Source organism: Strigops habroptila, chromosome 9 (genome assembly GCF_004027225.2).
Source record: "Strigops habroptila isolate Jane chromosome 9, bStrHab1.2.pri, whole genome shotgun sequence".
In the NCBI taxonomy this organism is placed as follows: domain Eukaryota; kingdom Metazoa; phylum Chordata; class Aves; order Psittaciformes; family Psittacidae; genus Strigops; species Strigops habroptila.
The window spans coordinates 29,929,719-29,956,329 of NC_044285.2; the positions used below are offsets into that span (position 1 = coordinate 29,929,719).

The 26,611-nt window shown below is 47.2% G+C and overlaps 1 protein-coding gene across 1 annotated transcript in view; it reads right to left on the bottom strand.

Annotated features, from left to right (window-relative positions):
• Positions 1–1,222: 1,222 nt before the first annotated feature.
• LOC115612980 (gamma-aminobutyric acid receptor subunit gamma-4) overlaps positions 1,223–26,611 on the bottom strand; it is a 38,082-nt gene continuing 12,693 nt past the window's right edge. Inside the window, exons 4-9 of the mRNA XM_030497940.1 lie at positions 13,501–13,721; positions 12,822–12,904; positions 11,382–11,519; positions 9,740–9,892; positions 7,551–7,753; positions 1,223–6,529 (exon numbers count right to left, since the gene is read on the bottom strand). Of these exons, the coding sequence (XP_030353800.1) occupies positions 6,236–6,529; positions 7,551–7,753; positions 9,740–9,892; positions 11,382–11,519; positions 12,822–12,904; positions 13,501–13,721 (1,092 nt within the window). The 3' untranslated portion in view covers positions 1,223–6,235. The remainder of the gene's footprint in view (positions 6,530–7,550; positions 7,754–9,739; positions 9,893–11,381; positions 11,520–12,821; positions 12,905–13,500; positions 13,722–26,611) is intronic.

Genomic DNA, 26,611 nt, shown 5'->3' on the forward strand with positions numbered 1-26,611 from the left:
AAGACAAATTACAATGAGTGTATTTTTAGGAATATAAAAAGTAGGGGGTTTTTTTGCCTTAGGAACCAGCACCTGCCCTCACCATGCCTCACATAGGAATAACGATGCCTCCCGTGGGCACCCAAAAGTGGGGAAAGACATGGGGGAAAAATCATGATAGAAAAATGATGGTTTTATAGTTTGAGCGTTGGCTTAACGGTTTCCATGGCAATGGGGGGCGGGGGGGCCTGTTCCTGTCCTGCTTGGTTGAAGCTGGCCTGGGATGGGTGCCTGTTGGCGACATGAGCCCTCCTGTGTCCGGAGAACCACGGGTGGCCGAAACACATAAAACAAGACCCCAAACAAAGATTAAGGAGAGGAAATAACTCTTGGAGGTGGCTCAGCCCTACTTCATGTTGCTGGGGAGAGGCCTCCTCAGGCAGGCCTGGTACAATACTTTCTGCATTAGGGTGATCTTGTGGGGGTTTTAATGGTTGGGAGGAGGTTTTTCATTAGCATCGATGTGCCCTTTCCTTCTTCGCTTGGCAAATCAGATGTTTAGGGGAGATTTTAATGGAGTTTCAAGGCTTGAGGGAGTGGTAGCTGAAGGAGAGACATGTTTTGTCTCTCTCCTCAGTTAATTTCTGTAGCACATCAGGCATGACTAATGAATGCTTCTCAAAGGAGCAAAGGGTAAGGTGTCACATACGTGGTGACCATGTGGGCTTAGGGCTGGATTCAGCAGTTGTGCAGGCACTGCTGTCCTTGCTTTTCCATGTAGTTTGAGGATAGGAGGCTGAGTGGCTCTTGTGGGAGGTCTTCTTCTTGGGGTTGTCCTTTTGATTATGATCACCCCAAAAGTCACCAGCATTATAATGGGGAGCAGAAAGGCCAAAATAAAGTCACCAAATATTAATACCCCCCCCCCCCCCCAAAAACACTTTGGGTAACATCAGTATTTTCTTTACAATGGCAACAGACTGAGGGGACCAAGCAAGGGCTCCTCTTGCATTAGAAACAATGATTTTAAATGGTAGGGACTCCTTCTGAGTAGTGTTGATTTGAAGCCACTTCTGCCTTTCCTAAAAAAAATCTCCCACGCACCCCAAAAATATCATTTTTCCCCACTTTCTGACAAGATATTTTTCTCAGAGGAAATAAAACTATTAACCAGCACAGTAACCCCATCAGGAAGGGTATGGGGGACAATTTTTAGCCTTCTTACATGGGGATAGACATGGGGTTAAGACAAGTAGTCCATACTGTTGTTTATTATCTATAATAAGTAGCATCCGGAAATCTCAGTTAAGGATCAAGCCCTAGTGTGCTAGTCCCTGTACAAACACACAATAAGAGAGTCCCTGCCCTGAAGAGCATACAGTCTAAAAATGGTCCCTTACACAGCATAATTTGGAGGGGAAGGATAGGAATTGGAGACAGAAATGGGAAATCAACCTTTTTCCTGACTTCCTTTCATCTTCCAAACAAAAGCCATAAAACATAAATGCTGAGATTATCGTTTTCAGTCCCCATCATTAGCTAGATGTTAGAATCATAGAATCATACAGGTTGGAAAAGACCCTTTAGATCATCAAGCCCAACTGTAAACCAAACACTGCCAAGTTCATGACTAAACCATGTCCCTAAGTGCCACATCTACATGTCTTTTTAATACCTCCAGGGATGGTGACTGAACCACTTCCCTGGGCAGCCTGTTCCAGTGCTTGATAACCCTTTCAAGTGAAGAAATTTTTCCTAATATCAAATTTAAACCTCCCCTGGCACAACTTGAGGCTGTTTCCTCTTCAACTATTGCAAGCACCTCCTTTTAGGTAGTTGTAGAGAGCAATAAGGTCTCCCCTGAGCCTCCTTTTCTCCAGACTAAACACCCCCAGCTCCCTCACCACACTTGTGCTCCAGACCCTCCACCAGCTTCGTTGTTGTTCTTTGGACCCGCCCCAGCACCTCAATGTCTCTCTTATAGTGAGGGGCCCAGAACTGAACATAGGATTTGAGGTGCAGCCTCACCAGTGCCCAGTACAGGGGGATGATCACTGCCCTGGCCCTGCTGCCATGCTATTGTATGGATGTATGTTGGCCTGCTTGGTCACCTGGGCACACGCTGCTCATGTTCAGCTAGCTGTTGACCAACACCCCCAGGTCATTTTCTGCTGAGCAGCTTTCCAGCCACTCTTCTTCAAGCCTGTAGCATTGCATGGGGTTGTTGTGACCCATGTGCAGCACCCAGCACTTTGCCTTGTTGAATCTCATACAATTGGCCTCCCCCATTGATCCAGCCTGTCCAGATCCATCCTTTCTGAGGAAGGTTGTCTTCAGCCTCCTCAAAAGCTAGATTAACCAGTCCAGGCTCTGCAGTCCCTAGCGATACCACAGCTGCTGCAGAGTTTTCTGCCACAAGTGATGATCCTTCGCTTGGTACCTCTGGATCTTTGGGTGTGTTGTCTCCACCTTGGTAGGGGGTGTTTCTTCCCTTTGGAAATGGGATTCTTTTTCCACTGTAGTTCAGATTTGTATTTCTTGAAACCAGGACAACTATTCTGCAGTTAAGCTTCTAGTTCACACTGCTGGATTGTCTGCTGACACTCTGCCTTGAAAGGACAGAAGACAATCAGCTTATCCAACAGATTTCGTACTAGAAGGCTGGAAAGAGGTTTTTTTTTCCAATATCTGCAGGAAAAAAATTATACTCCTGCATGAAGTTTTCAAGGCATTTGAAACAGTACATATGTCCACAGGGGGTGTCCATAGCAGAGCCTAAAGGCAGATATGGCAGATGAGTTCATTGTCCACTTCATCCTGGAAGTTGTAGAGATGATTGTCCAGCAAGAAGTGGAACTGACCACATTCACAGCAAAGTTGGGATATGTGGTGTTCTGCTACAGGATCAGCCAAGAGAGCCAGCATCAAGCACTCTCTGGCCACTAGCAAGTGAACTTGTCATGTAGTAGCTGTCTGAAATAGGTCCACAACCCACTCCAGTGTGATGGCAGAAAAGACAACATGCTGGGAAAGGCAGGTGGTCTATGCCCGTCTAGGAAGGAACCAGTGGGCTCAGCTCCCACTGCCCTGCTACTGGATGTATCTGTACCCTGGATTGCCTGCTTATAGCAGGGAAACCTTTTTTGGAGGAACGTGGACTTTGCAAAGTAATTCAAAAAAAATGGTGGATTTTTCTTTCTGGCTTTTCTTAGCTTTCCTTTTTTGAGATACTGTAGAAACTTAAAAACATGGTTGATTTGTGCATGCCTTTATTTATTGAGCAATTTATGATGGGCACAGATTTCCCTAAGCCAAAAAGCCCCCTCCTTCCTCCTTCCCCAGCCTTATTAATCAGCTTCCTTGTGCTCCCACCCACACTAGGCTATTTTCCTTTGTCAAATCCTCCATCATCGGTTAAATTACCTAGGTGTGTGTTGGCTTTATCTTTTTTGGGTGAAATAATTCTTCAAGTCTACTTTGACCAAGTCCCTGTCATCCTCTTAGGGCTCTTGCACAACCTGCTTCTCTCCTGGCTGATTCTGTAAAAGGCCTAATTTCAACAAGCTGCTGGAGTCTCTACTCTGGTGCCCATGATGATCATCTGTGTCCATCAAGGCTCCCAAGTGCTTCGAAGCTACAGTGAATTACAGATGTTTGGACTCCTTTGCACATGGATGGTAAAGTTTCTTTTCCTTCATCCCTTTCTCAGATGCTCCCCTTCCATGTTTTGCTGCCTGCGCTCACTGCAGCCTGCATTGCCTGCACACCTTTTATGCCACCATTCTGTTAATGAGCATATTTGGCACAGGCCCTGGTTTGCCACCAGGGTGCCCTGTCCCACACACACGCTACCAGCTGCCTTCTGACATGTGAAGACTCGCTTCACTCGGAGTCTGTCACGTGAGCCAGTTTTAATCTAGGATGCTCTTTCCTTTTGGCTCCCCGCAGAGATCACAGGACCCTGTTTAATCCAGCTCCCTGTTGGTGTATGGTTGAGTCATAGGAGGTTTTTCTGTTGCTACATCTAATAGCGCTTTGCTATCAGGAGCAGAACATCAACCCGCTTGGCTGGGAGTCGGCACTGTCACCCAGCAGCTCTCCTTGTCTGGAAGCTGTTTTGATTCTTTTCTTAGACTTCTCCTTCTCTGTGTCTTTCTCTCTAAAACATTAATTTCCTCTAATTAGAGCCGCCTTAACAATTCTTTTCCCCTCTCTCCTCAGTTAATTTCCTCTAATTAGAACCTCCTTAATAATTCTTTTGCTAAATCAATTTCCTTAGTTAGAACCACCCGCCATAATTTCTTCCCATCCTTTCAAAAGCTGTCGGAGTAGCTAAGTAAATTATGCTTCTGGGTAACCTTTATCTCTTCCTTGGTATTTTAAAAGAAGAACTGTAACAGGTTAGACAGGCACAGTTTCCCCTTCCAGAGCTATGCTGGTCTGACCTCATTAGGTTATACTTAGCTGAGTGCTGTACTACTGTATACTTAATTAGGTGCTCTACCTGTTCCTCTGGAACCAAGGTAAGGCTGTATTTGTGAATGAATTAAACATGACACTTCATTATCCAGCTCACATTTAACAGTGTCAAAATGCATCTTTAAACCAGATCAAATTGCTCTCTAAGAACATGTAAAACCTCCTGCCCCTGTTAGCTGTCCTGTGAGCCAGCCGTTCCTAACTTTTTCCCTGCAGCCATGCCAGCTTTCTTCTCGTGACAAGCCTTTTAAGTACTAAACGTTTCTAGAACCTGCTGGTTTTAAAAAGATTTTGTTTGTAATTTATACAGTAACTATTAATGGCACATTGCTGCTCAGTCATGCTGTGGGCCACATCAGCAGTGGGTATAAACGGGGGGCGGTAGCCAATTTACACATTATGGACCTTGGGCCTGAGTTTCCTCTTCTGCATTATGCAGTTTCTTCCCAGTTGAGATGGTGTTACGGATTTCTCCATCCCTTTACGATGGAACATAAGAAACCATCTCACTATGACCTTCCTGAAAGCTACCAGGGCAACTTGCTCCGTTTCCTGATTTTACAAAGAAAATGGCCAAGTATTGATGGCAGCTGGGAGGAGCCATACAGTTTAGTGGTCTGGTTTTTTATGTCATTATGAAAGAAACAAAACAGACATAAGGAAACACATTGGAGCTGCAGGAATGCTCTCTCCCCACCACTGCTAGGTGCAGCACTGGTAGCAGATCATGTTCTCATCTCTATTACCCTTTTCTCAGGTTGGCAGCTACTACCAAGCGTGGATCTGATGGGTTCAACAAGTGGAGCTGTGAAGGAGAGCACTTCCCTGCTATGACACATGGTACAATAAGGCCTAGCTCACATGAAACAGGCCAAAGAAAGCTACGTCACAACAGGCTCACGAGACTAGTTCTGGTCTTTTTAGCATAAGGACTTTCTCCCTCTTTTGGCTATGCCCAATGTAAGCTGCATAGCCTGCTCAGAGTCCTGATCACAAAGCAGAATGTCACCGTGTGCCCTGTAGAGTCTGCTTCAGTAAGGCAGATGGGCCCTTCAAACTTGTGAAGCGCTTTTTACCACCATCTGATGAGAATCAGCAACGCCTCAGTTGGTGGATGCCTTGGGTGCCACTTGGAACAACAAGTGGAGTGATCCATAAGGAATGCGATATTCTGCAGGGAGGCTTGCAGCCGCTCTATCCGTGTAAGTGCCACTGTCAGCTTTCTGGGCAGGTTCAAAACATTCTAGCCAAGCCCAGCCACTGTGGAAAAGCTGTACTGCTGCCTTCTTTGACACTTCTTTCCTTCTGACCTTCCCAAGCCTCTAGTACTCCACAAAGTCTGGTCTGGAGGAAGTGGTGCAGAAGGTGTAAGATTTTATTTCCTTTGCAGTCTTAATAACTATGCAGAAAACTCCATTTGCCATCACTTCGCATGGATTGGATGGAAAAATTAAACAAACTAAGGTTTTTGCTTTTGAGAAAATTCCTAATTTTTGACATGGGAATAGGACGTTTTGGGGCAATTTTACAAGGAGTAAAATGCTGGTGGTGCTGGAGAAGGGGTTCTTGGGGAAGGGTAGATTCTCTAAAAACATATGTTAGAAGGCTAAAAAAACGCTGTCTGTTCTTCTCAGAAGAGATGAGAGCAGGAAGAGGGAATCACCAGGTTGGATTGTTCAGACTGACAATCAATTACAATGGAAGAGATGTTCTCTATGCTCCTTGAGAAGCCCATCTTGCTGGTCTCCAGTCCTTTCCAGCTGAGGACAAAGAACAGCTAGAGATAGAGATAGGCAATCCAGTAGACAATGTTGAAGAGCAGGAAGGCAGTGGGGAAGAATACACGAGAGTAGGAGTCCAGGCGGGAGATGTGAATGCGGACCCTCCCCTCCCGCCACATTCCTGTCTGACAGTCCTCAATGCAGCAGAAGAACCTCTCACATTCCTTTCCTTCCAAGCATGGGGAGCCAGGGTCTTCATCTTCATCATCTTCGATCTCTGCGGGCCAGTGCATGATGTTGTTGATGTTGATGGTGGTAAAGGACGGCATCACCTGTGCACAGGTAGGCGGCTGTAATGGGGGGGGGAGTAGGTGAATTAAAGGGAAGGAAAAGACAAGAAAACATGTTCTAGACATCCAAGCCCCTCCAATTGGCAATAGATCAGTTCATAGCATAGGTGCTGTAAAAACCAATTTACACATGGTTGTAAATCACCACCTTGGTCTACTGTGGGGACTAGCAGCTACCTGCATGACTGTGATTTTCCTCCCTAGGGCATAGCCTTAGTCAGCAAAGATCTAATTGCTCTGATTCCCCATCTCTGCTACTCATAGTGCAGAAACAGGACCTGTTTGGTTTCAGCCATACTGGCCTCTTCCCTCATTCCCCTGAGCTCAGCTGTCTCTAAGGACACAGCGCACAGTCCACATGTGTCTTCTGGTTGCTGTCAGTTGTTGGAGAAAAGCTGGGGAAAGGCTGTGACTCATAACCTCTTGGCCCAGGAGAAGAGGCGTATGATCAGCCTCATAGAAGAGTTCTCTCCACCCATGCTGGGCAATGAGGCTGTCTTTGGTTTCAGCTCTGTCCCAGTTCAGAGGCCTGTTTCAGCTGATGTGTCAGAAGTCCCTGCCATGAGCTTGGGCAGATCTCAAGAGGATGATGAACACACTGTGTTCACTATCCCCACACTCAGGAGGTCTTCCAACAGACAGACAATAAAAGAAAGTAGGTTTCTGCATCGCAGTGTACCAGTACAGAGAGAACAACGTGGATCACCCTGTCTTACAGTGGACACTTACATTTGGTCATGTGAGTTATAAACTATACTGATAAGCTCTACAGCAAATTTAAAGAGAGCAGAGGGTGCCTGGCTCTGACAGGCACCTTGTCTAAGGGAGCATCAGCTGCTTTTTCTAGTTATGTCTCATCTTTCCGGAGCTCAGACCTAGCACACAGAGTGGACCGAGGGCCTTATGAACAGTGTGGGTCAGGCACTAAACCAGATCAGCAATTTCCCTGCAGGCTAAGGAGGGATATTTCTAAATAGTTTGGGGTTCTAACAGCACCCCTCTGCTGGCCCCTTTGACCTACCAGCCTGGCTTTCCTGTTGTTGTGCTCAACTGGTTTCTTGTTTCCCACCAGGTAGTTGAGCGTAGCGTACTCCATGAGAGCTGCAAAGACGAAGATGAAGCACACAGAGACAAAGAGGTCCATGGCTGTGATATAGGAAACACGGGGAAGGTGCTTGCGGGAGATGGTACTCAGGGTGGTCATTGTCAACACAGTTGTGATACCTAAGACAGAAAAGAGATGGTTTTAGTAGTAAAGAGCACTTCTGTCTTCTACATGCATCCAACTCCCCAAACATCCCCATCTCCACTCTTCTGTGTGAAGGAAACTCCTCTGGTTGCCTGGTCCCATTTTTGCTCTGCTCAGCCAGGCTCTGCTCTTGAGGTCCCCTCTAACAATGCTTTATGGAAGAAGAGCCGTACAAAACCCAAGTGTCACGCAGGCCACCAATGTGGACTGGTAAAGGAGTGGGGAATTTGGACTCTGCTTAAGGCTGTACACAGGAAAAAAAGCTTGGATAGTGGGAGGGTAATGTAGTAAACACCAGCCACAAGGATCCCTTTTTCACCTTGGTCTCTAATTCTTACCCATAAGCTTTCAACCTGCTTGTCGCTATTCTTCAGCGACAGCTTTTCACAATCTATTGATTTCTTGATGTAGAGGGCAAGTGGGGAAGAGATTATAAGGAATCTCTTTTGACTTGAATGGGGCTTGGAATTGTTTTTGCAGCAGCAGTAATGCTCACAGACCTGTTTCCAGAGATAGTGTCAGGAGCCAACAAAATATCCGCTGCTGGTATCATGATCCATTATCCACTGCTTTTTAGGATGTGGAGAAGAAGCAGCAACTCTACCTGTTCCTCCTTCTCTAACATTCATCTAAACCCACCTGCCACCCTTTCCTGGGTCAGCCCAATGGCTCAGGGTGGCAGCACAGCAAAAGATTTGCATATTTTCCTTCTGTATGTGCATTAGGAGATGTGATGTGACTTCCCATATATTTGAAATGCCAATGGAACTGGTCCAGTTTCCATCTCCCTAATATAGACTGGCAGGTTTGAAATGTACTGGGGATCATTTGTATTAAGTATAGCAGGGACTCTGGAGAGAATACATTACTCTTGATGTGCTGAGTCCTTTCTCACAGATAGGGCCCCCACCCCCAGAAAACTTGCCTTTGTTTTTCGAGAGAGCCACCATAGTGGTGTCAGCTGCACAGAACATTTTGCATCTTGCTGTTCATTCCTTTCCCAGCCACAGACTATAGTGTACCCTCACCTCCACTGGAATGACACTCCATTCCTCTTCCTGCTCTCTCCATAGGCACCAAAGAAATTGATTTTGATAGGGAGGTGGGAAGAGATGGTCAGAATGGATGGATTCTGAATAGCCCTGCCCGATACTGATGGCCCTAGCCTCTCCTCTTCCCTCGCTTCGCTCAGAGGCTTGCAGGCAGGGCTGGGAATGCTATTAAAGGAAAAGTCAGCGGGGCTGATGGGAAGGATAGCATTGGGAAGCAGAGCTTGACAGCCGAAGTGCATTAAATATTCGTAAAGACCTCTCTAGTGCCTATCAGAGCAGGATTCAATCAACATAAGCATTTTCCTGCCTCAAAGAGCCACCGCAGGTTGCTGAGAAATTCTAAACAATAGGCAGAGCTGTTGCCACATCCCGGACTCCCACTGTGGTGTGACTGACAGAAAGGCCGTACCTACAGGGCTGCCACATCCTGCCAGAGCTTGAGACTCTATGGGTACAGCTGAGCAACTTTGTTCATTACCCTGCAACCTTCACGTCACTGGTCCTACACTGAGCTCTTGAAAAGTGCTGAGGAAATGCAAAACACATGCATATGACAGGAGCCCTTTGGCCAGCATCTCAATGCCAAAGCTCACCCCTTCCCTCTGCTTTTTGGCGCATGAAAATACCACATTGTCAACTTGGAAAAGGCTGTGTTCAAGTCTCAGATCGAGATATGAGAGTGTTGTGCTACCCTGAAATAATCCAGTAGCCCGAGCTAGCACAGCTGGAGATTTGGTAGAGCTTGAGGACAGTGTTACACACACAAAGATGGAGGAGTGGACTATCTTCCAGTAAGCTGAATGACGCCAGAAAATGGCAAAGTGCTTCAGGAGTTTTTGACTCCAGCACTGCCTGTCTGCAAGCCTTGCAGAGTTCGGCAAGCATCAGACATGCAACAACCTGTCTTACCCAGAGATGTCCTGGCTGGTGTAGAGTCTCTCTTGATCCAGAAGGAAACCCAGGAAAGAACAACAGTCAGGATGCAGGGAATGTAGGTCTGAATGGCAAAATAACCCATACGTCTACTTAGGTCAAAAGAAACTGTCATCACCATGTACTCCCCTAGGAAAAAGTAACAGAGACATTGGAATGATAACATGCCTTCCTAAAACATGAAAATCAGCAAAGTTTCAGAATTTGGAGTGTTTCTGATGAGTTTTTCTTGTAGTTTTAACTGCGTTGCCAGCTGATTTTGTGGCTGGCTTTGTGGCTGCCCATGTTGTTAGCTGCATGGGCAGCTATGTGGCTGGTTTGGTGACTCTCCAGCATTGTGGCTGGCTGGTTTTGTGGCTAACAGGCTCTGTGGTTACCTGGCTGGCTCTGTAGCTGTCTGACTCAATGTCTTTGTGACTAATGTAAGAGCTGATTTTGTGATTGCCTGTCTGGCTGCCTGGCTATGTGGGCACTAGGCTGCCTTTGTACAGTCCTGGCTGTGTGTCCACGCACACTGAAAAGCAAACTGGAAAAGTTTCAGGGAAGAAACTACAGAGAGTATTCATCTTCAGCTGATTGCTGTAAAGGTTTCTTTTCTATAGAAGCTATTTAGCTGTAACAGGCTACATGGCCTGGCTTGCTAACTACCTACCTGAGCTGTGACAAAGGAGGTGTCCTTCAATCACTTCCATTGAGACTCTAGTTCTGTCCCTGGAAAAGGCATGTGGTGCTGTACATCCTAATTGCTCATTTGGCAACTTACAGCTGAGGTTCTCCCTCTTTTTCAGAAGCTCCTAGTGAGTATTGGAAGAAAGCCACCTGACAGTCTAGGGTTAAGATGGAGCTTGCAAGCAATTACCAGGAAAGAGAGCTACAAATATCAGACAGACACTGGTGCATTCAAGACACTTTGACTGCGCCACTTCTTGTCCTGGTTTGTGCTGCCTTTTCTACTGTGGTTAGAGGCTGGCTGCTGCTGCTGGCAACAGCAGCTTTCTGCAGTGCTACCTCAACTTGCTGCTTCAGAGGGCTTAAAACATATGAGCTGACCCCATCTGCAGGAATCCAAAGAGGTTTTCCTCTGTTGTCTGTGGGGAGGAAAGGGGATGTGAGCTATTATGAGGAGGAAGAGCTGGAGGGCCTCCATTCCCTGGTTTCTACACACATGCAGCCTTTTTCCTGTCTCTTAAAGCATAATTCAGGTATTCATAACCCCACACAATTTTACAGAGGTAAAGTTCTGATTTCTCCACCCTTTTTCCAGCTATAAGCATCACCCAGGGATCACACAGTATGCACATACTGCAGCAAGGGAGCTCCACCTCCTCTCCCTCCTGACCCTTCAGTTAGGGATAGCTTCATTCACATCAGCATTGTCACCCCACAGTTCACAGATGTCAGTAATTTTGGCCTACCCCTGCTTCGTCTTCCCCTCACCCTTCATCTCCAGCACTTCTGCTCCCTCTAGCAAAGGTCCATCTCTTCATCCTTACATTTCTCTAACTGTGTCATTGTGACCTTCCTTCCCCACCACTGTGGAGCTGTCTGATGACTCCTTTGCCTCCTGCGAGGTCTCCACTGCACTGGTGTTTGTGTGGGGTGCCTCCCTTTGCCTCACCTGCCCCAGTCCTGAGAACTTCAGAGGTGTTCCTCAGGCCAGTGAAGTCAAACTGGTAGAGCCTCCAAGTGCGCTGGTCGGAGACCTCAATGGAGTAGCGCCTCCAGCGATAGACGATCTCCTCGCGTGGGTATCCATCTGGGAAAAGCGGGAGGACATCAGTGAAAGACTTCATCATGTTCCTCCACCTTATTGAGGCAGGTATTTCTGATGCCTTTTGCTTACATTCCCTTAGACATCTCCACATGCCATGAGAGTAGGGACAGCATCTCCCCTTGTGGGCTGCTTCAAATTCTAGGGATGGGAAGAGGAATGCTAGAAATAAGAGACTTCCTAAGGGCTGAACTGGTGGGAATGAAACTTGGGTTGGTGTAAGAGGACTCCCCCAGCCTGAAATCTTCAAGGGTTTTAGATCGTTGGGCCTCCACTACTCCTCATGACTACCTTCCCTCCTCAAGCATGAGTACACCAGGAATACAAAGCTGCCAAGTAGGGGAGGTACAATGGCTGTGGCTGCTCTGACTATCTCTGTACCTCTCACCCTAGAAATCGACCTATGTAAGGAAAAGGAAGGGTGCATTCTCCATGGAGAAGGAGACCTGGCTCCTGCAGGCTGCTTCATGGCTCCTCCTGGCTCTGGCTTTCTTGGCAAAGAAACAAACCTACTGTGAAGCAGGGACCTTGACACCTACGAGAGAGTTCCTTAGAGAAGGGAAGGAGCGAGAGCTTGGCAGCTAACTAAAAGTGTGTTTCTAATTATCAAGCATGTGGGGCATGTACTGTTAATTAGCAAAGAACGAAGGATGGTGGGAGATGAGGGAATGATATCTCCTCAGCATGCTGCCTCCCTCTGAAGCACCTCAGAGCCATATGAGCTGCATCTCTTCAGTGGCAGGGGAAGTGGGAGAGGCGAACCTGAGCTAAGATGACTAAACCAGTTTTCCAAGCAATGCGTGAGGACGGGAATCTCTTGGTGCGGAAAGGCTCCCTGCAAAATTACCAGTGGAGATGTGCCAACATCAACAGCCCTTTCTGCTGATGAGAATAGACAAGTGGGGACTAGGAGGGGAGGTCTGAGGGCCTGGCTCTGAGCTGAGGTCTGGCGAGCCAAGCTGTCCCCTCAGAGGGTGGGAGAAAGGGAGAAGACGCAAGGCAGGATGGGTGCCATTTGTCTAGAGTGACCAGAAGGTCAGTGGAATAATCACCTCTAACTTTCCACCCAAATTAGGAGAAACTCAGAGGTGCTGTGAATCTGTCCCTGAAGACAGGTTCTGCTAGCCCAGGAGTGGGAGGAGGCTTCAGGGCATGGTGGGTAATGGTCCAGGAAGAGAGTCATAAAGATTAGGTGAAAAGGGGAGGATGATCTCTACAAGAGAGTTTTACACTACTGAAGTTTTTCTACTTGCCTTCTAAAACTATTTAAACAATATGTATACTCACAACTGGAAAAAACCAAAGGGCAGGAGTGAGTGTCCATTGGGAAGTTCTGCAGCTGGAGCAGACATTCAGCCTCTATCGTCAGCCTGAGAGGGGAAGCAAGAGAAGAGGAGACAGATTTTGTGTTGAAGGTGGTTTGATTCCAACACCACAATGTGACAGAGGAATTCTCACTTCCTTGAGAGAGAAACACTAATTTGTTGAAGATCAGTCTGTTTGCAGGAACATTTCAACGCAGCAGCAAAACAAAACATATGTTTGGGTATTTCTAAAGTGAGAAAAATCATTTAATTTTCAACATTCAAAAAGCCTTTTTGTTTCATATGTTTTTGAGATTCATTTATGGGAGTGAGAATGTATGGGAACAAAAGTTAAGTGTTTATTACCAGAATGAAATAGATGGACTGACCAACATATACTTTTAAGGTCTTTGTTTTAGGAAACCATTTGTAGTTTTAACTTTTTTTTTCTAGGTATTATATGGAAAACCAGTTTGATTTTTTGGAAGCCTTCATCCTGGGAGGAGGAAGCCCATTCTGCAACCAGTACTGCATGTCTACTCCCATCAGCACCGGGAGACATCTCCACTACCCTGTCCCAGGCCACCTGGAAACCTGCTCTGCTTTGGCCATCCTCTTGTTCCCTCACCTCAGCAGCCAGCTACGGTGCCTGCTGCGTGTACCTGAGCGTGTAGAGCACTTTTCCATCATTCCAGATGCGAAGGAGCTGATTAGGAGTGGTTATCCAGTGGGAATCAGCCCGCTTGGAGTTCCTAAAAAAGGTGTCTGGGATCCAGATGCGGCTCACCATGTTGGTGTTGAGCGTGAGGGCCTTCAGGGTGCTGTTGAAACGAAGACGCCGATCATACCACGTCTGAGCAAAGAAGATATCAATGGTGTATTCCTGTGAAAGAGAAGGAAGAACATGTCTTTCTGAGAGGGACTGAGGCAAAGCATAGCCCTGTCCTCTACTCTGCAGGCACCATTTTGGAGTTACAGTCAGAACATTTGCTTTTTAAGCCTGAGAGCAGGTGTTGGTGACCACTGACCCCTTTCCAGGCTCATCTTTAGCTCAGGGTCAGGACATTCATGGCACACTTGGGAAGAGCCAAAGACTGCGTGTTGACTGGTGTGCTGAGCTGTAGCACATCTGGCCTGACCCGTGCCTGGAAAGCTAAGACCATACAAACAAGGTCTTGGGCTTCCTCTTGATGGACAGCTCAAGCCAAACACTCCTTTTAAGCACAGGCATGAAGGGACAGTGTAGATGTTGGCTGAATCCAATCCTAAATTCAGTTACACCTTTCAAACACAAGGCAAGGAAAGCTGCTCACCAGCTTACCAGAGAAGGCAAGCAGACAGCTCTTTCTGTTAGTTATTAGGATACAGCCCAGGAGTGCTCCATACACCAAATTTGTACACATAGCAATAGTAGTGTTGTGCATAAACCTAATGAGAATCCATCCCTTACTGAGGGACTTAGGCTTTAAATGGCTTATATAGAAAACTGGGGCACTATGGGCTTGCTGAAGATTAGAAAAGGAAGCTGGGGCAGGGGCTGCTATGGACCCAGCTCTTGGTGCAACCGGTTCAAAAGCTTGAGTCTTTTGCAGCCAGAACACGGAGTTTCCACATAATGAGGACCTTTGGTTTTATTTAGAGAGGGTGTACGAGCTCACCCCTAACTAGCACATCTGGGAGGCAGCTCCTGCCCGGATTGGGCTGGCAGCAGTCCACCTCATTAACCCACTGTCCTGCTGCAAGCCAGTTTGCTCCTTACCCTCTTTCTCAACCTGCCTGAGAAGCTGCTAATTAGTGCCAGGCAGGAGCATGTGTGGCACTCAGTGGCTGGCTGAACCAGACCCCCAGATCCGGTTCCACCAGCACATACTAAACACTGCCACCTGCTCCTGACAGCTCCTCTCCAACCTGGACTTTGCTCCCTTTCACTCCTTTTAAACCCCCATGACCACAGAGGCATTGTCTCCCTCTCCCTTGTGGACAGAGATGAACAATGTCTGACTTTGCCATCTCTCCCTCTCATTCTCCTCCTCCCTCTATTGATTTATCTCGGTGGAATTTTTATGACTGCAGCACACCCTCCCTCCGCTGCCCTTGCTGCTGGTTCAGAGCTGACTTCTCGAACCATGCTGCTAAAATAGATGCTGTGCTCTTAGCGCGCTCCCTTGGACAGCTTGTCCTGCTGGGACAGGCAGAGCAGGGCAGCGCACGACTCCCCACTTCATTTTCCTCCCCCTCGCTCCATTGTCAGCCAACCGGCGATGAGTGATTGGTACCAAAACCGTCCTTTGCATAGGAATGAGATCACGAGAAAAGAACGTTTGCCGTCAGGCAGTCGAGTCTCTCTCTGGGCTGATCCTTCACCCTGGTTAGACACAGGGATGAGCAAAGGTGACAGGATGAGGTCCTCACATATCTCTGAGGACAGATGCAGCATGTTCAAAAAGTGATGGCATTGCCCCTGCAGTTCATTCAAAACAGGCATGAGGAGACTGAGCGAGGATAGCAGCACCCCTCAAAGCCAAGCGTGCAAGCATAGCCACTGCCATAAGACAGGAGGTGGGAAGAGCCCACTGAATGCTCTGGATCACACTGGGTATTGCTTGGACATAGGGTATGCGGTGATGAAGGCATGGGGCTGTGAAACACTGAAATAGAGCCCACAGATCAGCAAATAAGCATTGGCACGGCAGCGACAAGATGTGGTAATGGCAGCCCAAGAAAACGACATATATGGGGAGGGCTGACTTTATTTTGTTTGGGGCCATTTTCTTTTCCTTGCCAGCTTCCAGCTGTTGGGGCCAAAATAACACATTTGACATATTCTCCCCCATCCCTGAAAACCCTGTTTGAGCCAGTGTGCTTACATTGCTCCTCCTAAGCAGTATCTCTGGTGTAGAAGAAAGCAACCAAAAATGCAATTATAAATCCATGTTAGATGCCACTATCAATTTCTAACTCCTAACTGGAGTCACTGTGAGATATTGCTTCTGGGGTGGCTGCTCAGGTTAGATGTCCTGCTGGGAAGTTCAGCATTCAGTGCTGGGATAACCAGTGCTAATGTTTTGGGAGAGTGGAGGGTCAGCTATCCCAGGGGTTTAGTATTTGTTGTCAAGCAGAGATTTTCAGAAGGGATCAGCATTAAAGAGCTCCTCTTGTGCCATTCATAGCCAGCCTTTGCAAAAGGTGTAGTGCACAAGTCATTCAGCTCTTCTGAAAAATCTGAGCTGTTATTGTCACTGTCCTGGTGTTTGATCTAATTTCAGAGGCTATTATTAGCACAGCTATTCATGAGAAAGAACTTAGTAGCTGAGCTGGCTCCCTTGCCTGTATATGAGGAACCCATTGGGAAATGTTGGCATTTACAAATGTATTTTCATTCAGAATTATCTGAGGCAAGATTTAGACAAGAATGCTCCAACCTTGGGGAGCATTTTTACCCCTGCAATTCTCTCCCTCATCCCTGTTTGTGTGTGGTGCTTAGCTGCTGGCTGGGGTTAAACCGCAACAGTTCAAGGACTTTAGCACTGCTCCCATCAGGTGAGGTTTGCATTAGTGCTGGCGAACCTTGCACAACTGTGGCTTTGCAGGGGTAGGAAGGTGCTCAGACCTTTCTCTAAGCATTAATCAGATTCCGCTTAGCTGTAGCTGTCTGATTAAAATAGGAGGCGTTTGACCATGGGTTCCCTATGGTCATTGGAAAGGGGCTGGCACTTCTGGACGGAGATCCCAATATGACGCAGTCCAAGTTGTCTTCTGGAAACGCCTCACACTCTTACTGGCCTTAGAAGAGTCCAGGCTGATCAAGGCTGAATGGCTGAAGTTTGGCAGGATGAGCTCAGCCCCTAAAACTTGCTGTTTCTTGAACTCCTGCACCCCTCTAGTTTCTGTCTGCCCCTGATTCATTCTCAAGCATCAGACTTGAGATGCTTCTCAAGAAGAAAGAGGCTTCTCAATACCTCAATTTCCCCGTGTAGAAAAAGGTTATTGTAAAATACGCCTTCAACATTACTGTACCATCTGCTGTGCAGCACATGGAGGTTGTTAACTTCTCTGTCAAAGCACGGGCTTTTTTAGTGTTTTCAACAGAAGGAGCTAACAAAATAAGAGGAATCACTCTTACAGTTAGGTCGCGCCATTTGGATCACACGTGGGGTAGTACATGCATGTTGGCATGCACGCAGTTTTACATCAAACTTCAGTCACAGAATAATGAATCAAACTACCCATAAGGCAATCACTGCCTACCCTAAATACTATCATGATCCTAAGGTTCTTTCCAACCCTAACCATCTATGATTCTGTATGAGTTCATCCAGGGCTGGTGCTAGCTGTGTGGGCTCGTGCCCAACTCAGCCTTTCTGCATGTCCCTGCTGGTCCCCTCGGTCAGTGTCATCACATGGCACTGCTGCACATCACTGCTCAGTCCTCGTTTTCCTCATGTGGGCAGCATGGATGCTGGTGGAAACCCAATTCCAAAAAAAAAGGCAAAATCTGAAAACACTTAATGGAAAAAACCTGTCCTGCGAAAGAGCATTTGTGGCAAATAAAGGGATGTGGAGTTGACAAGAATATTTCATCTTGGAAGAAAAAAAATAAAGCAACAACAAAAAGATTTTACTGCATTCACAAACCCTTTCATTTTTAAAACCACAGTTTAAGTAAAAAGCTATGCAATTTCCATGTGAAAAGTCATGTCAAAGAAAACCCCCTAATTTTCTATCCAAAAGAAAATGAACAGGTTCAGAAATCAGCCTGTCCCCAGCACAAGAGAGTTTGGAGCTGGCCAGTGTTCTCATTGTGTGCTGCCCCAAGCCCTGCTCCTTGGGTCATCCCAGCCGCTCTGCCCTAACCTTCACAGTCCTGGAGCAGTCATTCAATTCCTGACATCCAAATATGGCCAGGACATCCAGCCTGGTCCCAGTTCGCTGCTGCTTCTCTCACCTCTGTGTGTATGTACGCATGTATTGGGAATCAACCAGTATTTCCGGTTGGATTTGGTCCCAGGAACTCTAGACTAATTTCTACCCTGGGTTCAGATGAGTAAGGGCTACCCAATTTCAGACTAAGAGTTTAAACTCACAGGGTTAGCATGACACAACTTGAAATTAGCTGTTTGTATTTCAGGTTACCTTGTACACAGAAAAATAGAGCTGTGCACTACCAGAAGATCTTTTTCAAATGGCTCATTGCATGTGCAATTCAGCTGACCCCTCTCAAGGGTGCAGTTAGTGGGATACAGAGGAATTGGTACCCTGTGGTTCCTCTCTTTCTATCTAGGAGCTTCTTTCTCTGTGTTCTTTAAGAGCTCAGCTTTCTGACAAACGCCCAAGAAGCAAAGCCGTGAGATGAAGATGTCTTAAATGTTTTCCTAAAATAGGATAAAATTAAGGATTTAAAGGTGGTTTTTACAGCTTCACTTGTATTCAACAGCAACAAGAAAACCTCCAAATAGGGAAGACAGAACCTGGAAACAGGTTCCTCTATTTTTCTCTGTTGGAGAGAGAGTTTGGGAAAAATCCTAAATAACAGTGAGAGGCTATGTCCTAGCCAGTCTCATTCTGGCCTTTATTGTCCTGATTTTGGTTTTATTCATATATTCCCTTTCCTCAGCATCTCCAAGCAAATCCCTCGCTGCAGTACAGTAAAGCAGGCTGCTTTCCTGGGAAGCATGGCCAGCATTTCACGTGGGCTGATGTGAATGTGATGGATCTATGCTGTCAATCATAGAGGTAAGCAAAGGAAGTATTGCAGGCAAGCTCTTTGGGGTGCTGCAGGTCAGTAAGATCTCAGGAGTTACTGGAAGAGACCCAGGAATGGGGTGTGTTTCAAGGGCTGATAGGAGGTTCCATGCAGCTCAAGGCAAGCCAGAAAGCTTCTCCTCCAGCCTCTCTCCTCTGCAATACAGGGGTCAGCCCAGGCATCCCCCCTTCAGACAGAACTGTGTTCAACAACTCTATATCCCTGCACAGGTGAGCATTTTCCTCTCCAAGACATCCCACACATCTCTCGCAGCCTGCAAACATGTCTGGCAAACCCCAGGAGCTCCAGGTCCCAGCGACATTACACGCTCAGTAATAGCAAAAAGTCTGGAGACACTCTCCAGGCTAAATAAACAAACAAAATAACCTTATTTTCCAATAATCTTCAAATCTGATGCATAACTTCTTGTACCTACAGCTTGAGGGCAGGAATGTGCTTCTAGCATGACATGTGCAAGCACTCTCCAAAGGGAGCAAGCAGAGAGGACGTGTACTAACAGCATATGCTAACGCCTGACACTGACCACTTCAGAGACCAGTTAGGCAGCGTCAAGCTTCTATTAGTGAGACACCTCGCTTGTGGATGCCTGTGTGTCCCTGCTCTGGGTTGTCTCCCCAACACAAAGAGCAAAAGAATGAGAATGTAAGTTTCATTTGTTTCAAAGGTTCTCCTCTCTCTTAGTCGGACCCCAGAGAGCTTTCTGGACATGATGCCAGAGCAGCTAGGGGAGCCTGCAAGGACAAGAGGAGCAGAGCTCTGATGATCTGTGTTTTCAAGGTGACACACTGAACTTCCCATCTGTTTCACTTCTGCAGCAACACAGGCAGCACTGTCCTTGTCTCAATGTTTTTTGCCTCTGCCCAGGGAATCTCAGTTGAAACAGTGTTCTTTTTATAATACAAACTCGCTGTTAAAAAGCATCACCATGTCCTGTGCTCGTGCCAAGAGCCTTCAAACAAGACATGCTGTACATACTGCTCTGTCGATTGCAAACTCCCCAATCACGGCTTGCTCACCTTTGGGGTCTGCAGACAGGAACTGGACAGGGCTTTCAAAGCCAAGAGCTGGCTTCTGAGCTCTCTATCTGCCCGTTCCCACACACGTCTGCTCATGCCTGCTCCCATGCGTGTGCAAGCAGGGACATCTAAAAGGCAGGCTTTTATACTCATGACAGCCAACCACTCCAGAGTGTTCCCAAACCCCTTTCTTCTGAGCTGCTCCCTTGTACCACTACTTCCAGCCCTTCAGTGATGTTACCTCCTCATATACAGTGCTGAGGTGGAGGCTGATTGCTATGGTGCCCTGGCACATGCAGCCTCTTACTGTGAGCCCCAGGAGCACATGACCTAGATGTGTGTGTTTTAGCAGCTGATTAACAGTCATTACCCAAAGGATCAAGGAAAGACCTTGAGTGGAGACATGACATCAACCAGGCTCTTGTTTATAGAAGCACAATCTGTCTGCACTGTCCCCAACAAGGTCATTACTTAGAAGGCAGAGGTGTGGGCACAGGATGCTGTGTACAGATGGGGCAGAATTAATTAAAAGGGAAGGTACTGAACACTTCAATGCAGTATTATGCAAAGCACCACAGGGAAGGAGGCGCCTCCTTATAGCTTAGTTTTTCATCACTCTCAGGACAAGACACGCCCTGGGTGGAAAGCCTGATGCAAACAAGGCTGCAGCCCAGTTACCATGATCTCTATAAAATGCTTGGGCTGCTTGCAGAGCAAAGCCACACTTGTCCAAAGTCTTGTTTGCATGTCAAACCTTACTGCTACATGTGTAAATGCGCCCTCTGATGTTGGGCTTGAAGCAACTTTGTGCCGGAATAAGAGAGCGGGCAGGGAAAGACAAGAGGTGAGGACAGAAGTACATAGGATAACTAGAAGGGAATACATAGCACTTCAGGCAGGTGCTCTTGTTTATTTGTCCTTTAAGCTCATGGGGTGTTTGACAGGACAAAAAGATGATGACAAACCTTCTCGCTGCATGCTAATGCAGTTAATACCCCCAAGATTGCTCCTCCAGGACAGCTCGGCCAGATTCAGATGAGAAGCTGGAATTTCTTTAATTGCATTTTGCATTCCCATGCCACCCACTGCAATTAAAATGAAAGGTTGGCATGGACAATCTAATATTGCCCAGGACTGGGAGAGCAGCTGCTGCAGCTCCCCTGTACCAGTCAAAGGAAAGTAGGAGATCCTATGAATCCCAGTGTCCAGTCCTAAACGTTCCTGGGAAGGGGTGTCTGGGATGGTCAGCTTGTCCCCATGTAATTTCCCACCCCCATCCCACCTTCCTATGGGACTTTGTTTTGTCTAGTAAGGACATCTTGCCAGGGCAGGGACTGCCTCTATGGACTGAAAGGTTGCCTTTCTCTATGGACTGAAAGGTGTCTAGTGATCTTGGCTGGATGCCGACTGTCTTACAAAGACAAAGTCCCTCCCACCTCAGTCTTAGTGATGAAGAAATTGCTACAGAAGTTATGCTTTGAGATCAAGACAGGAAGGAAAGAGTGGCCAAGACAGGGAACCATAGGAGCTATGCTTTCTGTATGGATCAGAGCCAGAAGCTTCCTTCCAGTGCAGGAATTTCATGGCATGGCACAGCAGCATGCAGAACCAGAAGGGTTAAGAATGGGCAAACAATGTCAGGCAGTGTCCCTCTATCTCAACAGGCTCCTACAGTGGCCGCTCACAGAGTATAACGAGCAGGAAAATCACTACAGCCGTCTCCTAAATACATGCCCTCCGTGGGGAGGAGATGGGGACAGAGTACTCTGCTCCACTGACTCTTTCAAGGAAACTTATTTCATGTTGTCTCTCATGCCCCCTTGCTGTGCCTGCCAGCTTTCCCTTCCTGCCCTGCCAGTTCCTTGATTTAGCTCCTTCTCCCCGCTTCATTTTGTTTTTCCTTTCGCAGTTCTTCTCAAGCCACTACAAAATCACAGCTGAGCCCTAATGAGATTTCAAGGGAGTACCAGGCTGAGGAAAGCAGCTGGGAGGAATGAATCAGGTTACAGAGAAAGAACAATTTCTTTCTGTTTCCCCTGCCGGGTATTTGAAGGACAAAGCAAGCTGGACTGCAGTTACGGAAGGGATACCATGCCAGCTGATTCTCCTTTCCAGGCATACATCCACACTTTGGGCCAAGTGTGATGGTCATTTGGAAGCCAGGACACAAGCCACCAGGCAAGCAGGACTTGCAGAGCTCTGCTGCTCTGTGCTGCCTGCTTCCCATGGCACTCGGTGGCTGCTGGAGAAGAATCTCCTCAGAAACTGGGGGCCGGTATTCCCAGTCTTTCTTTCCAGTTCCCAACTGTTTTGTAGAGACCCAGTCTACTGCAGATGCCTCCTTTAAAACTGAACTACTACACCTTCCCTGGCTCTCCTACATGGCTTTAGGACATGTTTGGATATAAGACATAAAGGATGCACTGGCAGAGCTTGTATATCCCAAAACCATACACAGAAACAAACCGAACAATTTCGGCTCTTGAGCTCAGTCCAAAGTTTCCGGGAGCTGGACAGCCCATTCTCTGCTGCTCCTTAGCAAACCCCAGCACTTGGACCTGCCTTTGGCTTTTTGTGATAGCAGCAGCGATGAGGTATTTTCACCTCCACTCCTGCTGATGCAGTGCGAGAGGACCGGTGTCTAAGCAGCCCCAACCTTGCTGCTGCAGAAATGGACTGAAGCTTGCAGGAAGCTGCATACAGAGCTCACATCCAGTCATGAGCAGCAGGAAGGGAGCTTGGCTTCACACAATGGCTCACTCCTCCCTTGTATTGCAAACTGGGTGTCCAACATCCCCATTCCCACTGCTCCTTCCCATGCCTTCTCTGCAGGACCCTTCCTCCCCAGGCTCCCTGGTGAGATTTACTCTGCAAATCCCTCTGACACACTGCTCCCAGTCACCACTGTGGCTCTTTGTTGTGGCAGGGGCAACCAGGGTCCGTTGTGTCTTCTAACAAGGTGCAGATTCATGTGACAAACTAAGGCTGCAACTCTGGACAGGTCTGTCAGTCTACCAGTGCCAGATCATGAAAGGAAATAGTTGTCTTGAATATTATAATTCTCTTTGCTTTCAGCTTATCTTTTCAAAAAGCAAATGAAGAGAAGATCAACTAGTTATCACCTCAACATAATCCTCCTACCTCTCCCTGTGGATGTAAGAATAACCAACCTAACTCCCACAGGCTTTTCCCACTTCTCTACCCCACGTGTCCTCACTACACTCCTAAGGTGGCTTTGGGTTTCTGTGGAGGAGAATGACAGACCAAGGGACACAGGTCTGGTGTGGGAGGTGTAACAGGTACACTGGCAAAGCTGGAGGGAAACAGAAGCAGATTGGGGGGAAGTATCAGAAACAAGGCTTACAACATTTGTAAAGACCCTACTCTGACCTCCCCTGTTCCCCAGCCACATGGAGACAAGGTGTTTCCCCACCCACAGAAGTGTTTTGGTTCACACATCCCATGTGCATCTGCCTGTGGGTGAGCCACTATCACTGCCTGCAATTCTCCTGTTGAGCAAAGCTGATCAGATGGTTAGAGCCATTTCCAGCTAACTGCAGGTCAGAGCACAACCACAGGAATCCTCACAGCAAAGCCTTCTGGACACAAAGATGGACAAGCAAGTATTATACCAAAGTCCCCAGCTCCAGTCTTATACCAAGGTCCCCTTACTACTATGCTACCAGCACACACCAAGCCCAGCACACAGCAAACCCAAGACCCTGACCAGACACAGTGCCCCATGCAGCCAGCATGATTTCCCTGGGGCTTTGAGGAGCTGTTGCAATGGGAATTGGTGGGGCCAGTCTCAGCAGTGCTAGTGTGAAACTGCTGCAGCACCAGCAAACCCACAGCGGGGAAGGATGGATTGCTGCTGACCAGCATGAGGTAGACCATGTGAAGATCTACCTGCCCACCGACTTGTTGCCCCTAACATGTACCTCCTGCCAGCACAAAAGACACCAAGCTGAAGGCGTGGAGGCACCAAAGAAGTGCCTGGGGGCACAGGGGAGATGTGGGGGGTTGCAGGGAGGAGAGGAAGAGCGCTGCCTCAGCCTGGCCAGCCCCAGTGAGGCTCCGGCTGGCAGTATCACTGCTCCACTGCTGCTCACTTGCAATTTGTATCATGGGCAATTAAACCCTTCCTGTGCACGGAGATGGGATGTAATAGTCTGAATATTCAGCCTTTAACATCAAGACATGAAGAGGTCCTTGAAGCATATTGCCTCTGGTTACCCAGTGCCACTGAATTCTGAGAAATGGTCTCCATTTCATAACACATTTATAGCAGATTTTACATCAGCCTTTTACGGGAGATGCTGGTTGCAGGAAATAAATAGAACTGATTTCTACTGGAAAGAAAAAAAGAAGTTTTGTTGAAAATATATTAAAATTCTCAAAACCTAAAATGAATTTCCTCAACCTCATCATTTCATTCAGACACATTTCTTCTTCTGCAAGCTCACAAAACATTTTGCTTTACCCTTATCTGTTTGATTTGCTTCATTTTGACTTTTATTTTCAAATGCTCATTTTCATGCTTTACTATAGGATAGGATTTATCACCGTATGAAAAGCAAATCAAAACAATCTGATGATACTAAACATAAATATTTTGATTGTCCCTAGACCCATTTTCCTTCAGAAATGCAGAAGAATTTTGGCTGTTTGTGTCAATTGGGAGGGGACAATGAGGCTTCCTCCCATACAGTGCTGTCTGTTCACCCTAGACCAGAAACCCTGGCCTCTGACCAGCTCTTTGACTTGGCTTTCACACACCTGAAATATCCAGACCTTTCCTGTGGACAGATCTAAAGCCTTCAGTTCAAATAAATCAGCCCTGCCTTAAAAATAATTCAGCCCATCAAGTGAAAACTATTGGTACAGCTCAGAGCCTATATCTTTCAAATTTGACGCAATAGTGCTTTCCCTTTGACTTGGAAAAATCAATTTAACGAGGTTCAGAGCACAGATCAGTACCTGAATCAAACATGTTTCCTTGCCTATCCATGCACACATGCCTTTGTATGGAGGAGCGGGGCCATTGAGGACCACAAAGCAACTTCATGAGCTAATGTGCTTGCGATGGAGATGGCTCCATCCATGCTTTTCCCCACAAGATGCAGCTGCATGCTGCGGCTTCAAGCCTCAGCCCGCATGTCCCAGCCACATCCCTACCAGTGTGCGATGGGCAAGGTTGCATTCCCACCACCCATTCATTTGCATCACAGCAAAGCCTCTTTTAATGCCCTGCCAGGGGGCAAAGCTCCTACCAAACCAAGAGAGAGCTGCTAGCTGCCTCGGTTGCCCAGGCAGGGAATGCCCCTCCAGCCTCGTCCAGTAAGGAGAGACTCTGGTCACTGGAAAACTGTCATCATGGTCCATTAACAGGCAGAAATCTAATTGCTGGCACACTCCTCTGGAAGGGGAGACCAAGCGTAGCTGCTGTGGCCATGAGCTGCGTTAGAAAAGGTTTTATGTGGGCAGGGGTGAGAAATATGAGTTACAACGTTCTCAAGCTGGGCACGATAAGCATACCAGCTACTCGGGAAGCACCGACAGTAAGCGTGCCTGCAAGGGTTCAGGGCTAAAAACTAAGCCCTCTGCATTCAGCCTGGCTGAAGAAATGTGGGTTTTCTCCAAAGGCTGGCACAAAATGAATGCGGGATTGAGCCATTCCCACCAGCAGAAGGCCGGAAATCAGATCCGTGAAGGAACTGCAAGAGCTGCTTGCTTCATTATGAATGTTGATTTATCCCCTATTGCTGGAGGGCCAGGGGCTGCCCAAACTGTGTGGAGGCACCTGTGTGCCAGGACTGATGCTGCAGCATAAGAAACCTGACTGAATACAGCCACATTCCCCATTTAGTGTCAGGCTGTGAGCACAGATGTTAATTAACTTTAGGGCTTTGCTCTCCAGAAATGCCTCTGAAGAAAAACACTTTTCTCCCCAGGAAGCTGCTGTCCAGATTTTCATATTTTATTTAGCTCCCAATTTTAAAGGCAAAACCCCAGCTTTTTGTTCATCTTCCCTGATAACAGGCTCCTCGTGTTTCCTGCACAATAAACAGCCTATAAATAAAATACCAACATGGATGTCACACAGAAAATATCTGGAGGGGATTAGTGTATGTTCCGGATAATAAAAGGAGCTGGTTGAATTATTCATGGTGAATAAATGAGCCCTTTCCCAGTTTGGGAGCAGACCCTGAAACTTGCGGAAGCTCCTGGGATACAGTCAGGATGGGAGTAACTCATTTATCTCATTAGACCTTCTGTTGCGGTTCATGCTTTGTCCCACAAGTCATGGATGACTCGTGCTATTCCTCACTGGCTGCCTGATTTATTTTGTTTCTTAAGGCAATGACAAACGATGGCTACAGGACAGGCACTGCCCTTCGCCGTGTGCCCGACCTCACCGTCACGCCAACACGAGCAGCTATGTGAGGGACAGGCTCTCTCCTAGCACTTGAGTACACAGGAACTATCCCTGAACATCAAGAAATCAGGAGATATGAACACTCTCCAAGCAAATGAGTATTTATGAAGACATTATAAATGCACCATCAGCTCCAGTGATGGTGAGCCATCACTCAGGCATGGAAACTAATGGCCACAAAAAGCGCTGGCGCCCTTGGTGAGCAATACCCATTTCCCAACACTTACATTTGTACGACACACATCTTTATCAGGGACCAAACCTGACCTAGCCCATTACAAGAGCACATGTCTTGTGCAACCTCACTAGATTCATGCCGATGCCCACCTCTTGCTGCACACCAGGTAGGCCAAGAAGAGCGCACAGTCCTTGGCAGAGACTTGTGGCATGCTTCAGGCATTGCAGTGCATCCTAGAAGTGGGTGCATCTGGGCTATTGCCTCCTAGATAGATGACTTCTGAAGCATTTTGAAGTCCTTTTAGTTGAGAAGTACTGTGCAACTGCTGGAGTCTATTATTATCAGGGAAGAAGGGGGAGGGAGGTAACAAATTTCC